This window comes from Saimiri boliviensis, chromosome 17, assembly GCF_048565385.1.
Source record: "Saimiri boliviensis isolate mSaiBol1 chromosome 17, mSaiBol1.pri, whole genome shotgun sequence".
Taxonomy (NCBI): Eukaryota; Metazoa; Chordata; class Mammalia; order Primates; family Cebidae; genus Saimiri; species Saimiri boliviensis.
In genome coordinates this window covers 35467314-35482012 of record NC_133465.1, presented here as the reverse complement: position 1 = coordinate 35482012, position 14699 = coordinate 35467314, and the positions used below count along the sequence as shown (strand labels likewise).

General features: G+C 39.8%; 1 protein-coding gene across 2 annotated transcripts in view; it reads left to right on the top strand.

The window, feature by feature from the left end:
• The window catches only part of ANKFN1 (ankyrin repeat and fibronectin type III domain containing 1), a 439591-nt gene that overhangs the window by 369833 nt on the left and 55059 nt on the right, over positions 1–14699 (top strand). For both annotated transcript variants that reach the window (XM_074388549.1, XM_074388548.1), the window contains exons 11-14: positions 2963–3062; positions 3341–3473; positions 3950–4066; positions 12498–12713. In XM_074388549.1, coding sequence (XP_074244650.1) covers positions 2963–3062; positions 3341–3473; positions 3950–4066; positions 12498–12713 — 566 coding nt within the window. The remainder of the gene's footprint in view (positions 1–2962; positions 3063–3340; positions 3474–3949; positions 4067–12497; positions 12714–14699) is intronic.

Here is a 14699-nt window from a genome sequence, read left to right as displayed (position 1 = left end):
TTTTCGAAGAGTCCTCTGTTCTGTTGCAGTCTAGACTGGTCCCTGGTTGCCTAGTGTACAACAGTCACCCTTGGATTTCCATTACCACCATATTAAGGACTCTTCTTACCACTCTCCGATATTGGGTTCCTTCTTTTTGTATTGCATGGTGGAGCTTTCCCCCAGTAGCATTCTGAAAGGGTACTTGGGAGCTAATTTTTGGAGATATCGTACATCTAAAGATGTATTTATTACACTTAACATTTATTCAAGGTCTTGGATGAGTATAGAATTCTTGGTTGAAATCATTTTTTTTCCTATTTTGAAGGTATTGTTTCATTGCTTTCCAGCTTTCAGGGCTAAGTCTGATGTCATTCTAATTCCAGAGGTTCTACATGAAAACTTTTTCTCCCCTCTCTGGAAGGTTTTAAGTTTTCTTTTGACTCTGATGTTCTAAAATTTCACCGTGATGTACTAAGGCATCTTTTGTTTGTTATCTTGGGCACCCAAAAAGTCCTTTCAACATGAAAACTTGTACCCTTCAATTGTAAGACGTTTTCTTAAATTACTTCATTAAGTATTTCTTTGCATTCTTTTTCTCTCCTCTATCTTGCTAGAACTCTTGTTATTCAGATGTTGGATTGCCTACATTCGTCCTTTAATTTTCTTTTCTTTTTTTATTCTACTTTCCATCCTTATATCCTCCTGTCTTACTTTCGTGGAGATTTCATCAGCTTTAATTGCTAAGCCTTCTATTGGGTTTCTCAGATTTTAACAATATGTTTTTAATTGCTAATGCTCTCTTTTGTCCTCTGGTTCTTTTTATAGACTTTTACTCTTTTTATAAGGAGGCAAGTCTTCTCTTACCTCTCAGAATGTTAATGATAGTCTTTGTTTCATTTTGTATTTTCTTTTCACAGAATAATCTTTCTTTTCTGTAAGTTGCTCTTTTGTTTACCTACTTTTGGCCTTTGTATTTCATGTTAGATTCTTTACTCAACTGCCTGGTGATCCTTGAACATATGCTTAGATTTCAGAGAAGGGAAATCAATAGCCATTGGGAAGTTCTGCGCACATGCATAGGGGTCTTGACTTACAGGATTCATTGTAGAGTGACCTGGCACCACCTTTCCATTGGGATATCACCAATGTCAGAATCTTTGGGTATGTTCTCTTAGGCTGTTCAAGTACTCCGCAGAAGTTTCTTCCAGCGTCCTACCTGGAAGGTGTAAGTTTCGGTATGAGTGTTCTGAGAACCCAATAGGGAAATGTTATGTATAAATCTCATTTTGGGTACACTATCACCATCACCATCACTCCATTTTCAACACTACCTGATGTCTCTCACTCCAGAGATGTCTGTTGTTGGTTGTTTTTTTTTGTTTGTTTGTTTGTTTATTTCCAGAGAACAAGCCACTAGCTTTCTTCTAGAGTGGGGAAGAGTTATTTGTCCAGTCATGCAGTAGAGGGGTAGATCGAGAAGTCTAACTACCTTTTGAACCGACTTCCACAAATCCTCCTGGTTTTTAGCTCACACTCACCCCTCGCTTCCAGAAGTCCATGGAGACCATAGAGTGAGTCAGATCACTTCTGAGCTTTCTCCACTGCTGGCTTCAACTTCATCTGTCTCAAGTCTTAAATGTATCTATCCATCTGCTTTCCAGCTACTGAAATTTACTTGCTTTTGTCTCCTTTCCCATCTCTTTGTCTTTAAAAGTTTATGTTGTTTCCTTTTTTTCTTAATTTATACTCTGCTTTTAGTGAGGTTTGGGGAAAAAGTAGTGTGTAGTGAATATGTTCACTCTGCCAGATAAAGTCCCAGCAGCATCATTTTCAAGCGGCCAAACTCATTCAAGTCAGAAAAAAAGAATGATGTTGCTTTGTTCTGCAAGGAATAATCATTAACAACATAAGCTTGAAACTGGCATGAATGCTTGTGTCAGTCATCCCTTCCTGTATAATCATAGCCAAAGCAACACTGGCCCTCAATCAAAGGCCACTTGCCCAGGTTTCTATGCCTACCAGCAGTGATAGGGACCATATTCCCATCTCCAGTGATATGTCTGTCAGCAGTCTGGTGGTCATACCAACAACCTCAGTGTCCCTTAATTACATAGAATATGAGAGTTAAAATCAGTGATTATGTAGTCCAGCTTCATGAACTATTATTTGCAAAGACTGTTATAGGAAGTATAGTTAAGTCTCTTTCTTTATTAGTACAAGCTCCGTGTTATAAACAGAACTGCAGAGCCTCATGCATAGTTGTGCCCCAATGAATATTTGTCCAATGAATGAATGAATGTTTTCCCAGGTACTGACTTTTTGAGCTTAGGCAATTCATTTCCCTTCTCAGCCTCAGTTTCTTCTTCTGAATAATGAGAATGATGATAATCATACTCATCCCTATACCTATTTTTGTAAACCAACATACACAGTGAAGAAAAAAACTGTCCCAGAATGTTAGCAGTGGTTATGCAGAGGTGGGGTTTTGCTCCCTTTTTTTCTATTCTCCAGACTTTCTGCAATGTGCTTATATTAATTTCATAATGAAAAAAAATTAATGGAATATGTAGACTTACAAGGAAAGTTTTGCCAACATTGAGAATCGTATAAATATTAAAAGGCAATTGCGGGAGTCGGGAAAAGGACAAACAAGTTGATTCCATTTCTTTTTATCCTACTTTAAAATAAATCAAAAGTTCCAAAGCAAAGAGTTTCAACAAAACACCTAAGTGGTTTCCTCTATAGTTATAAGTACTACTTACCTCCAACATTTTTGAGGAGTTGCTCATTGAGTTAACGGCTGGCATCTCAAGATACAAGAGCTTCTTATAGGAATGAATGAGCAGAATCCCTACATGAACCTGAGGGTAAATGACACTAAAGGGACGGGGGAGGGAAAGGCAGGCAGGAAGGAAAATGGAAATGCGAGTGTTGATCTCCCCTGTGGAATTCATACTGTATTTTTAAAAATATATTCCAGAAAGTTCAAAATTACAAACCACGGGCCGCAAACAGTCAGTCTCAAGGAGCCTGAAGCACCTGTTCCATTCCTCAAACAAGTTTGTGAAGACCTTAAAACGGTGGGTTCTTTGTAGTTTTTTCAGGAATGCACTGTTTGGATTTTGAGTGGAAACTTGGCAGAAATTTCTTTTTTGTGTTCAAAAGAATAAAGTTCACTTTTCTCCTGAGAATTTGTGCAAGACAGTCATTTCTCTGAGTTGTAACTAGTGAACTTGTGATACTTAGCAGGAATATGTTCCTAGGTATATGTTAAAGACATCTTTTATCATGTCCCCCCCAAAAATTACTTTTCCAAGATGGTTGAGGACAATGCTATTATTTTCCTTTTTCTTTTTAGGGGACTCTACATAGCCGTTATATTTTATTACAAAGACAATATGTTAGTCACCAATGAAGATCAAGTACCAATTGTTGAAATAGATGACTCTCACACCAGTTCCATTACACAAGATTTTCTGTGGTTCACGAAGGTATACTGAGTTCTGATTTCATTTTTCCCTACTTTGTACTAATGTTACTGCACATAAATCTCTGACACATTAGTTGAGTGGTCTCCAGTGATCAAAGTTTTGGGGTAGAAATAAAGTACCTCAAAGGTCCTCTTCAGCCCTAGTACGCCCTATCTCATTAAAAAAAAAAACACCGAAGTAACGTGTACACTATATTTTCAAAGCAAAGAGGCTTGCATCCTGTCACATTGTGTCTCCACCGTTCTGAGTTATGGGATCATTTGGCAAAGACTAAAATGTGGATCTGACTGTTTCATTAGCATTCAGATCTTTTTCCAACTGGACAGAGATCAAAAACTTGTTTCGTGTGTGTCTGAAAATGGACTGGAGAACAAACATCAGGGGTCAGGTTTCTTTCTCCCTGCTTTGCTTTGATGCCACAACCTAAATCATGTACTGGCTTGGACGATGAGATGACCGTGTGCCTTCTTTTGCAGCTGTCTTGTATGTGGGAAGATATAAGGTGGCTGAGGCAAAGCATACCAATCTCCTCATCCTCATCCACGGTGCTGCAAACTCGGCAGAAGATGCTCGCAGCCACAACACAGCTACAGGTAAGGGACCAGGCTTCAACCCAGATCTGCCCCCAGAATTTTTTTAATGTGGACAATTCAGTTATCAGTCCCACCCAGAAAGGAAAAGGGTGGGCTCCCTTCTCTTTCAGACCCCTAAGAATATGAAATTGTCTAAGTTTTCTTGGACAGTTGGAGCTGCATACCTGTACGTATGCAGGTTTCATGTAGGAAACCTGTACCTTTAGCAATCTCCTCCAGGTGAGTCTCTTTTGAGCAGTGTATAGGAGTAACTCATTAAGCAAGGAGTAAGGAGACTTGAGTTCTAGATTTGATATTAATCAGCCAACTCATTTATCCTCTCTGAACCCCAGTTTCGTCATTTGCAAAAGAAGAGAAGTTTGATGAGATCACTTGAAGGGCCATTGCTGCTCTGGCGTCCTATGCATTGATAAGTATCTGGAGATGGAAAAAAGAGATGAGCAGATATTTTGAGCAGTTTCTTGGTGTGATGTTTTTGATAAAGCATAGACATGTTTGCTTATTTATTAAAAAAATAAACATAGAGCAACTCTTAAAAGATTATCTTTAAGCCTGAATTTATTCATCCTTCCATATTCTCAATCACATCAGATCAAGTCGCCAATCTTTGTAGGTTACAGAGCTCCTCCTAGAAGTAGCATTAAATTCTACACAAGATTTTCTGGGTTTTCCTCTTACTGTTTTCTGGCATTAAGTGAATTTGTGGATCTTGGCACAGAAAAAATATCTGCTACATGGAATTAGGGTCATTAAGAGATCACTGAGCCTTTATCAGTAATGGATGTCCAACTACAAATCTGTCAGTTATATCAACCCCAGAAATATGCATAACAGGAATTGATGTAAGCTGTGTTTGGCCAGGCCATATACGTCACAGCATAAAAATAAGATCATAATAATTTTTAAAAAAAATTCTATAGCTTTGCCCCTACCTGCAATTATAGGAATGTCATTTCTTGAACCCCCACAATAATAACAATTCAACTTCCTGCAATAATATTGTGTTGCTATTATAATTAATTCAGAAATGTAAGTTTTGCTCCTCTGTGATATATTCCATTACATAGGTATTTTGCTGCTTTATTTGCTCAATGAGATTTTAGCAAGCAGTACTCTTCCTTTCAACTCACTCTGTTTTTGCTTGTTTTGGTTTGATTTGGTTTGGTTTGGTTTGAGATGGAGTCTCACTCTGTCACACAGGCTGGACTGCAGTGGCGTGATCTCAGCTCACTGCAACCTCTGTCTCCTGGGTTCAAGCAATTCTCCTGCCTCAGCCTCCCAAGTAGCTAGGATTATAGGCATCCACCACCACACCTGGCTAATTTTTGTATTTTTACTAGACACGGAGTTTCATCATGTGGGCCAGGCTGGTCTCAAATTCCTGATCTCAAATGATCCACCTGCCTTGGCCTCCCCAAAGTGCTGGGAGTACAGGCATGAACCACTGCACCCGGTCTCAACTCACTCTTGATTGCAGAACCATGATGACTGTGTTGAATTCAAAGTGCCTCTTCCGTTCATCGCTGACCTACTTGAGTGGCACCATGCCACTCCACCTCATGTTACACTTTCTTTAGGATAAAATACATGCCCAAGAGGCTCAGACTCCTTAGTGGACCCTCCCATCACCCTGCCATACAGCCCAGACACGCCTGGATCACAGACTGAACAACTTTAGAATTTCAAGGGGGGCTCTTTATTATGTGTTTATTGGAGGCTTCCTAGAACTTTCATCTGATATCAGTAATATGAGAAGGATCAGGCTGTTACAAGTCAGTGCAGTCAGGTGCTGAGTGATGCAATGATGAGCAGTATGACCCTACTCAGCTACTCCCATTACAATAGCTTTTAGTCTTCCTCAGTCTCCAAATCTATTGACCCCACCACTTTTCATAATGCGTCAGCCCACTTCTGAAGTCATTTCCTTCCTTGACCAGCTTAGACTCCTTAGCCCATCTTAATCGCTTCCTTAAAAATATTCCATTTTTTCCTTTAATATTATTTATTTGGAAAAATCCCATGCCTGGATGAAGTCAACATGTCTAAAGTAGTTACACATTGCCACATAAAAAAAAAATCACAAAAAAGGGCTGACTGGTTTTATGTTAAATTCATGATTACAATTCTCACATGTAATGTTACCTAGTGGTCCAATTTCCTTTCTCTACTAAATTCGCTTTCTCACACTATAAAGCAACTATTTTAAAACCTTCTCCCCAGCACTTGGGGAGGCCAAGGCAGGTGGATCACTTGAGCTTAGGAGTTTGAGACCAGCTGGGTGATATGGTAAAACCCCATCTCTACCAAAAATACAAAAATTAGCTGGGTGTGGTGGCACATGTCTGCAATCCTGGCTACTCAGGAGGCTGAGGTAGGAAGATTTCTTGAGCCTGGGTGGCAGAGGTTGCAGTGAGCTGAGATCATGCCACTGCAGTCTAACCTGGGCAGCAAATTGAGACCCTGTCTCGAAAAAATAAATAGAATAAAATAAAACGTTCTCTATTCTTCCACATTCCTTCTCCTTCCCCACACTCTCCATCCCAGCTCAGGTGATGATTTTACTGTATAATTCATCAAGAAAAAAAAATGGGAATTAATGATTTTTTTCACTGCCAAATTTACAAACCTCCTTGCACAAACTGAAACTTCTTTTTTCTTCTTCTTATTTCAGAAGATAAAGTCTCACATTTTCCATCATAAACTCATTCATCCACGTATGTTCTGTGTCCCATCTCTTCCCTCTCATTTTTATTTTAAAAGACTCAAGTCTTTCCAGTTTAACATCCCCCCAGATTCCTCCCATAGTTCCACATGGCCCTTCAGCTCCCAAGCTATTCTCTTCTTTACACCCAAACTTCTTGGAAGAGTTATCTATATCCTCTTTCTCCGCTGACTCCTTCATTTCCTATCAATTCTCAACCCTCTCTCTGACTTTTGCTGCCATTATGTATACAAAACTGCTCTTTAAGGGCACCAGAAATCAGAGGCAGATGATGCTGCCAAAGCTGGAGCTTCAGGACCCCTCACTTGTATGAACTATGAGCGTGGGACCCCTGTGACTGTAGGAGCTACACAGTGTTTTAGGGAAGGGAAGCTGGACTGAAATCAGGAAGCACTTCTCACAAACTGCCTAAAGAAATTTCAGGGGGAAAGGGGACCCAAAATTCCAAACACTCTAGTATTTGCTGGAAGAGGAGATTTATTTTATCATTCTAGATAAAGATTCACTTTTATACCTAGTTTTATATTTGTAATTTTGTATTCTTCGTCTTAAAGAGGGCCTCAAAATTGTATGGTTCAGGCCCCCACAAAACCTGGATCTGTTCTTGCCAATGACGTCAGTTTCACTAAGCAACATTTTGTATACCTGGTCCCATCCTCCTTTTGTAGACTGACATATCCCTTGGCTTCCACAATTTCACCCTCTCCTGATTTTCTTCCAACTTGTTCGTCTTTCTCAGTATCCTTTGCTAGTTTTCAAGCTGTTTTCTTTGCTTCAAATCCCCTTCTTCCCTCACTTTACCTTACTAATTCCTTGATATCCTCCAGATCTCAGCTTAATTTTTATACCTCCTTAAAGCGCCTTTCTCTGATCTCTTGATGAAGTGAATCACTCTCATAGCACCTTGTATTCTTCATTCAGAAAAGCGATCAGAATCCCAGAGTTAATTATTTGTATTGTCTGTTTCGTGACCCACTTGGGCTGTGAGTTCATGAGTTCGGGGAATGTGTCTGTCTTGGCTACCACTATATCCCCAGCACCTGGTATGTGGCAGACACTCGGTTAGTACAGGTTGGATAAATAAATATATCTGTCAATCCAAACCCATATATCCCAATGATCACACTTGAGGGAAACTATATCTAACCAAAGGGAAAAGGGATCACAAAAGTGTTTTGCAGCATAGGTGCCACCTGGATGGATAGCTCTCTGGTCCTGCACCGTGAGCAGAGAGACTCACAGTCTTCAGTGAATGGTCACCTTTGCAGAGCCCCCATCAAGGCCTAAGTACTGTGTGCATGCCCTTCTCTCCAAATTTCCGTAGGCCTAGTTCAATGATAGACATTGCTTTCATTACTTTTTTTTGGTAGGACTTATGGCTCAAACTATTTACTAGTCCCTACAATGAAAATGTCTAGAATTACCGAAGGCATCTTTTGTTAAGGAGGGAGGTAAGAACAGCGGAAGGGAGGTGTAAGTACACAAAAACTTTTCTAAAGGGAAAGTAAAAGAAATTTGAAGATTGACACATAATTAATATGTTAGATCACTCTGCCAATTTAAAATATTTTACAATGTGGCTGGGCACGGTGGCTCACACCTGTAATCTCAGCACTTTGGGAGGCTGAGGCGGGCAGATCACCTGAGGTCGGGAGTTTGAGACCAGGCTGACCAACATGGAGAAACCTCATCTCTACTAAAAATACAAAATTAGCCAGATGTGGTGGCACATTCCTGTAATCCCAGCTACTTAAGAGGCTGAGGCAGGAGAATGAAACCAAGAGGCGGAGGTTGCAGTGAGCTGAGATCAAGCCATTGCACTCCAGCCTGGGAAACAAGAGTGAAGCTCCATCTCAAAAATGTAAATAAACAAATAATAAATGAATGAATGAATAAATAAAAATTTACAATGTTCTGAGGAACGTAAAAATGCATTAGACATAGTTTGATTGGCATAGATAAATTCTATTGGTTTGCCTCTGGTGCATCTCATTTAACTCTCCTCTCCTTTCCAGTTTTCTATACTACTGCCTGATTACTCCAATTAGGTCAAAAGTCTCCAAAGTCATCCCTCTGCTACCAGTGTTAACACTCTCCGATCCACTCTCCATACTTTGTCCAGAGTAGCCAATCTGAAAGATTCTGACCAAGGCATTCCCTGACTTAGACTCCTCCACTGTGGCTCAGACATTTTATCATGGCTCATAAAGGCCTCACTCATGATCTCTCTCCCACTCATCTGAACCAGTAGTCACAGGACTTAGTCACTGTGTCCAGTGCCAACAGTCACTGGGCTTAGTCACCGTATCCAAGGAGTCAGGGGACTTGCCTTCATCACAGTGCATATCAAGCACAGTACAATTGTCATCTTGTTTTCTGGGTTTCTGCTCTATAGTGAGATCCTTTAATATATAATAATAAATAATAACCTTGAAGTGACTACTTTCATTTGTTTAACAGACCAGGTGCCAGGCACTGTGTTGAATGCTTTACAAACTTTAATCTCATTTCATCTTTACCACAACCTAATGAGAAAGTACTATTATTGGTAATCTGATAACAGATCATAACACTGGAGCCTAAAAAGGCTCATTTGTGCCCAAGGTTACATAGATAGGAAGTAGCAGATTCTAGATTCAAATCCAAATTTATGTAACTCCAAAGCCTGCATTCTTTCCAGTACTTTATCATCTTACTATGAAGTAATTTTTTAAAAAAAAGCAGACAAAACTGTAAAGAGAAAAAATTATCCATATTATAGTAAAAAAGAAAAAGAAGTCTATTCTTAATTAAAATTACCTAGGCAGGAGGAGACACAAGTATTCAGCATTTGGGAAAAAATAAAAAACATTGAGATGAGAAAGCCTGTAAGAAACAAACAGCCCACACTGTTTTTCCTTCTCTTAGGAAAATGACAGAGGGCCCCAAGAGGGAGAAGTGTACGTTGCTCTTACATTGAAAGGTGTCTAAACTACTTATCCCCCAAAGACAGTAAAAATCTGACACTGCAGATTGTGCTAAACTTTCCTCCTCCGCAGCTTTTAGAAACAAGTGTTAGTGAGTAAGAGCTAAGTAACGATATATGAATACTGCATCCTTTACATTTGTCAAGGGGGAAAAAAGGTTTCCCCACAAGTTCACTCTTCTTTTTCAGGCCTCCTTATCGCAACTCTGGACTTCCTTCACCTTTCCATGTTCACGTTGCCCCAAACTGAATAAAGTCCTCTAAATATTGTGCCTCTGCCTAGGGCTTATTGACAGCTCCGTGATTTGTTCTGGTTATAACCTAGAAGCATTCCTGTTAGTCATCGGGTGGCTCTTAGAGGATCATTAGAGGCCTCAGATCACCTAACCTCGATTATGATAGGTATTACCATGGTCTACTTTTACTTTAGGCCCTAAAGAGCCCTGAATTCTCCCTCATGGAAGGTGGTTGCAATTTATTTTCACAGCAATATTCTACTTTTAAGTTGGGCTCTCCCCAAAGCTAGCTATCCAATCTAATTTGATGTCAATACAAAATTTCAAGAAGACGTCTAGTGCTTTCTTATTCCACCCATTAGAAAACCTATCTACAGCTGATAGTGAACCACTGAAGATAACTTTGTTTAAGTGAAAAGACCACCATAATCAATGTCTACCCATCAGCCTTGGTCCAAAGTGAATCACATTTTCCAGCATCTTAATGATAATACAATATGTTAATTCAGCCAACAAAAAGTGACTGAGTTCTTTCCACATGGCAGGCACTGTGCAAAGAACACAGAGACACAGAGGTGAAACGACTAGGGATTCATAATGTGAACTCATACACCAATACATGCAGTAAAGCCAGAGACATGCTGAGATGGAAGTTTGTATGGGAAACAGTAGGGTATAAAAGAGGGGGTGGTAAACTCTGCCTCAGAGTTGGAAAAGCCTTCCCAGAGAAGGTGAAATCTGGGGATGTGTCTTGAAAAGGAGTAGATGTAAGCCTGGTTGGGACTCCAATTAGAGCAGTAAAGAAAGCCCCCACTCTACATTGTATCAAGCTTGAGAGTTTGCAACATACTTTTGGATGAGTTGCTTGATTTAATCTGTCAAACACTCGGTGAGGTAGGGATTAGCCTAACAGCTGTCTGAGCTGTGAAGACTCTGACTTGTAGATGATGATACTCAGGACCAGAGAGGGTAAATAATTTTTTAGAAGTCCAGCTATTAATAAATGGTAGCCAACCCTGAAATTCAATACCAAATTTAAGTAAAGGCTTAATAGCAATGGTAGGCTGGAGCCAACTTGTACTGGTCCAAGAGAGCCAACGGTCAAATATTCAGGAATTTTGAAAGCCTGTTGTCAAACCCTGGGTGGCTTGAAATCCCACTACAGCAGAAGTATTGACCTCACAGAAACTGGCATATGCTACAAATCAGGGCTTTCTTTTCTTTCCTTCCTTTTTTTTCTTTTTGGCTAGCCAGTTTACCAGCATCACACTGCTTATTAGTACCCCATAGGACTGTACTAAAAGCCATACCCACTTCTCTAAGATTTAAAAGTCAAATGTTGGAAAGAAAAAATATGACTGAGTGATTATGCCGTTGCAAAAAAATCATAATCTTGCCAAATGAATTTTTCTGTCAAAATTATTTATGAAATTCCTTACTTGTTCTATGTCTGGTCTTTGTGAGAAAGTAGATAAGGTTTAAGAACGCAGCCCCTACCTGTGAGGGAAAATTCCAGTGTTTTCATAGTTGTAGATATTGACCCCCTGTCTCATTTCATTTTTAGGTCATCCTTCTCACTTTTACAAATCCCAGTTCTACTTCTGTTCCCATGCTAACAGGGCATCACACCACCACTTATGTGAGCTCACAAAAATAACAGCTAGGAACTCTGGGATGCTTTCTCATGTTTAAAAATCATAGATATTTGAAGCAACAGTGGATATTATCCTATTCATCCAGTGTTCTAGGTTAGAAATCTTCAAACCCTGCATATTTATAAAACTTCTGTTTATTTTAGGAACAACTACCTGAGCCCTTCCACATTTAAGGTGGCATCTTTTCCTTCCTACCTTCCCAAAGTATTGTCTGCCTCAGTTGACCCAGTTTATAAGCCATTTTAACAGATTTTTAAATAAACAGAAGCCCCTGAAATGCAGATAAGTCAAACCAGGCTAATTTCCCAATTAAAGTATCTTAAAGGGAACTTGCAGTCATTTGGGGACCTGTACAATGTGCTACATTGTCAATTCACTTCTTCATTTTAAACAACCCCACCTCATACCAGCTTACTGCAGATCTCTTGAGAACTCCACAGATGCATATTTTAAATATCAGACATTTTTCTTTAAAACATCTGGGATTCTCTTCAAGTGCTGGTAACTGAGGTTTATGTACTGGTGTGTCTATGTGGGTGAGAGATATTTACAGATACTGAATTTGCTTTTTTTAAAACAAACAAACAAAAAAAACCATAATTTTTGTGCTCCTTGCTGTAATCTTTGCAGGCTCTGCAATCTTTACAAATGTCTTCGTAAAAACATTTGCTTTGAGCTTCTGTGAAGTATATTTGTATAATACCATATATATTCTAGGTTTAAGTGTAAAAAAAAAAGAGAGAGCAAACAGCTTCTTAGAAATCAGATAATTATTCACAGTGTCTTTTGTTGCTGTTATGTTGCTTTGTTTGCGTAATATCCTCTAAGCTACCAGTAATCTATTTGTTTCCAGAATTTACTTGGGACACACAATTTGGGAAGAGTTTACTATGAGCCCATTAAAGATCGACATGGAAACATACTCATAGTCACCATCAGGGAGGTGGAGATGCTTTATTCATTTTTTAATGGCAAATGGATGCAGATCTCAAAGCTACAAAGCCAGAGAAAGTCTCTATCAACACCTGAGGAGCCAACAGCTTTAGACATTTTACTCATAACCATCCAGGTACGTAGTTTTTTTCTTAATTTTTGAGTATATTTAAGATTCCAAACCCAATTATCGAGGGTCTAGTGCAATACAGCAAGAACCATTTACATATGCAGTGATGGAGTAGAGAGGGTCCAGAGACATGTTGTTGCAAATGCAGAAGCTTGTTTTTATTTATCACTCCCTAGATCTAGAATTCATTCGGCAAAATAGTGGGAACTCAGTAAAGCATTTTCATGCCCTGGCTAATGAGCCAATAAGAAGCATTAAGGCCAGGCACAGTGGCTCATGCCTGTAATCCCAACACTTTGGGAGACCGAGGTGAGTGGATAACTCAAGGTCAGGAGTTCAAGACCAGCCTTGCCAACATGGTAAATCCCTGTCTCTACTAAAAATACAAAAAATAAATAAATAAATATAGCTGGGTGTGGTGGCACACACCTATAATTCCAGCTACTTGGGCGGCTGAGGCAGGAGAATCACTTGAACCTGGGAGGTGGATTGCAGTGAGCCAAGATTGTGCCACTGCCCTCCAGCCTGGGCAACAGAGCAAGAACTCCATCTCAAAAAAACGGAAAAGAAAAAAAGAAAGAAAAGAAACATTGAGATAAATAATTGAGTCGGGGATAGGGAATCTCTAGATAGTATAATCAAAACATTAAACCAATATCTGAATAAACTGTAATAATACATTTCTCAATTGTATGTATCTGTGCATGTGCTTATGTGTATATATGTGTATATGTACAAAAACAGCCTGATACATATTTACTCCTGCATATTTCTTAAAATACTCCCTTGGGACAGACAGGCATAATTAAGTCCATTTTAGGAATGAAATAAAGAGAGGCTGGGTGCAGTGGCTCACACCTGTAATCCTAGCACTTTGAGAGGTTGAGGTCAGGGGTTCAAGACGAGCCTGGCCAACATGGTGAAATCCTGTCTCTACTAAAAATACAAAAATTAGCCGGGTGTGGTGGCAGGCGCCTGTAATCCCAGCTACTCAGGAGGCTAGAACAAGAGAATTGCTTGAATTCAGGAAATGAAGGTTGCAGTGAGCTGAGACAGCACCACTGCACTGCAGCCTGGGCAACAGAGTGAGACTCTTGTCTCAAAAAAATAAATATATAAAATAACTAGAGCCCAAAGAAGTTAAATGACATAGAGCTATACACAGAGGCAATTTAGAAAAGCTAATGAAGCTGTGATGTCCTTCAGCCTTCCCTTGTACAAGCCCCTTCCAGGTCCTCACAGAGACCCTAGCAATTCAGAGCTTTGGGTTGCTTTCCTTTAAAAAGACACAATAAACCATATCCATTTGAGTTTCCATAAAACTCAGTTTTGTCCCTGGGCACACAGCTAGAAAATGGTAGAGCTGAGGCTTCAATTCAGGTCTTCTGATGGGAAGCAGGCTTCTTTCTGGGCACTATATTCACATTCTGAGGTAGAAGTCAGGATTTTAGTGAGTGAGGGACAGAAGATGAAATTAAGGATGAAAGACTTACCTGAATACAGAATAGCCACCAAAATTCAAAATCCAGGTAGCTTAGATGCAGCCCTTGGTCTGGATGGTGGAACTGAAACACCAACCCACGTATGCTCCGGAATCCAGCACACTCTCTCTGTCTCACATGTTCTTATGTGAACATGGGCTTCAAACTGTTTGGTTTTTTTTCTTTCTTTTTAAACCCAGTGATAGATATGAATTGTGTAGGACACTTCAGTTAGGTACAAAAGCTGGCAGGAATGTCTGCACTGAGTCCAGTGCAAGCAGTGGCGTATCCACAGTCACCAACCTGGAGTAAGGGAGAAGGGAGGACCCAATTGCACAGAAACAACCCAAATATGAGCTTCCATCCCAGGAGCCATTCGTGGTCACCCTAAACAGCTAACTTACTTTCTAAGTTACTTTCATTCCTCGCCAAGGGGTGGCAAGTACAATAATCTCATTTTTTCATTACTTGTACTGGCCTAAACCAGGACAAAGGCCACTGAAGCAAAGGT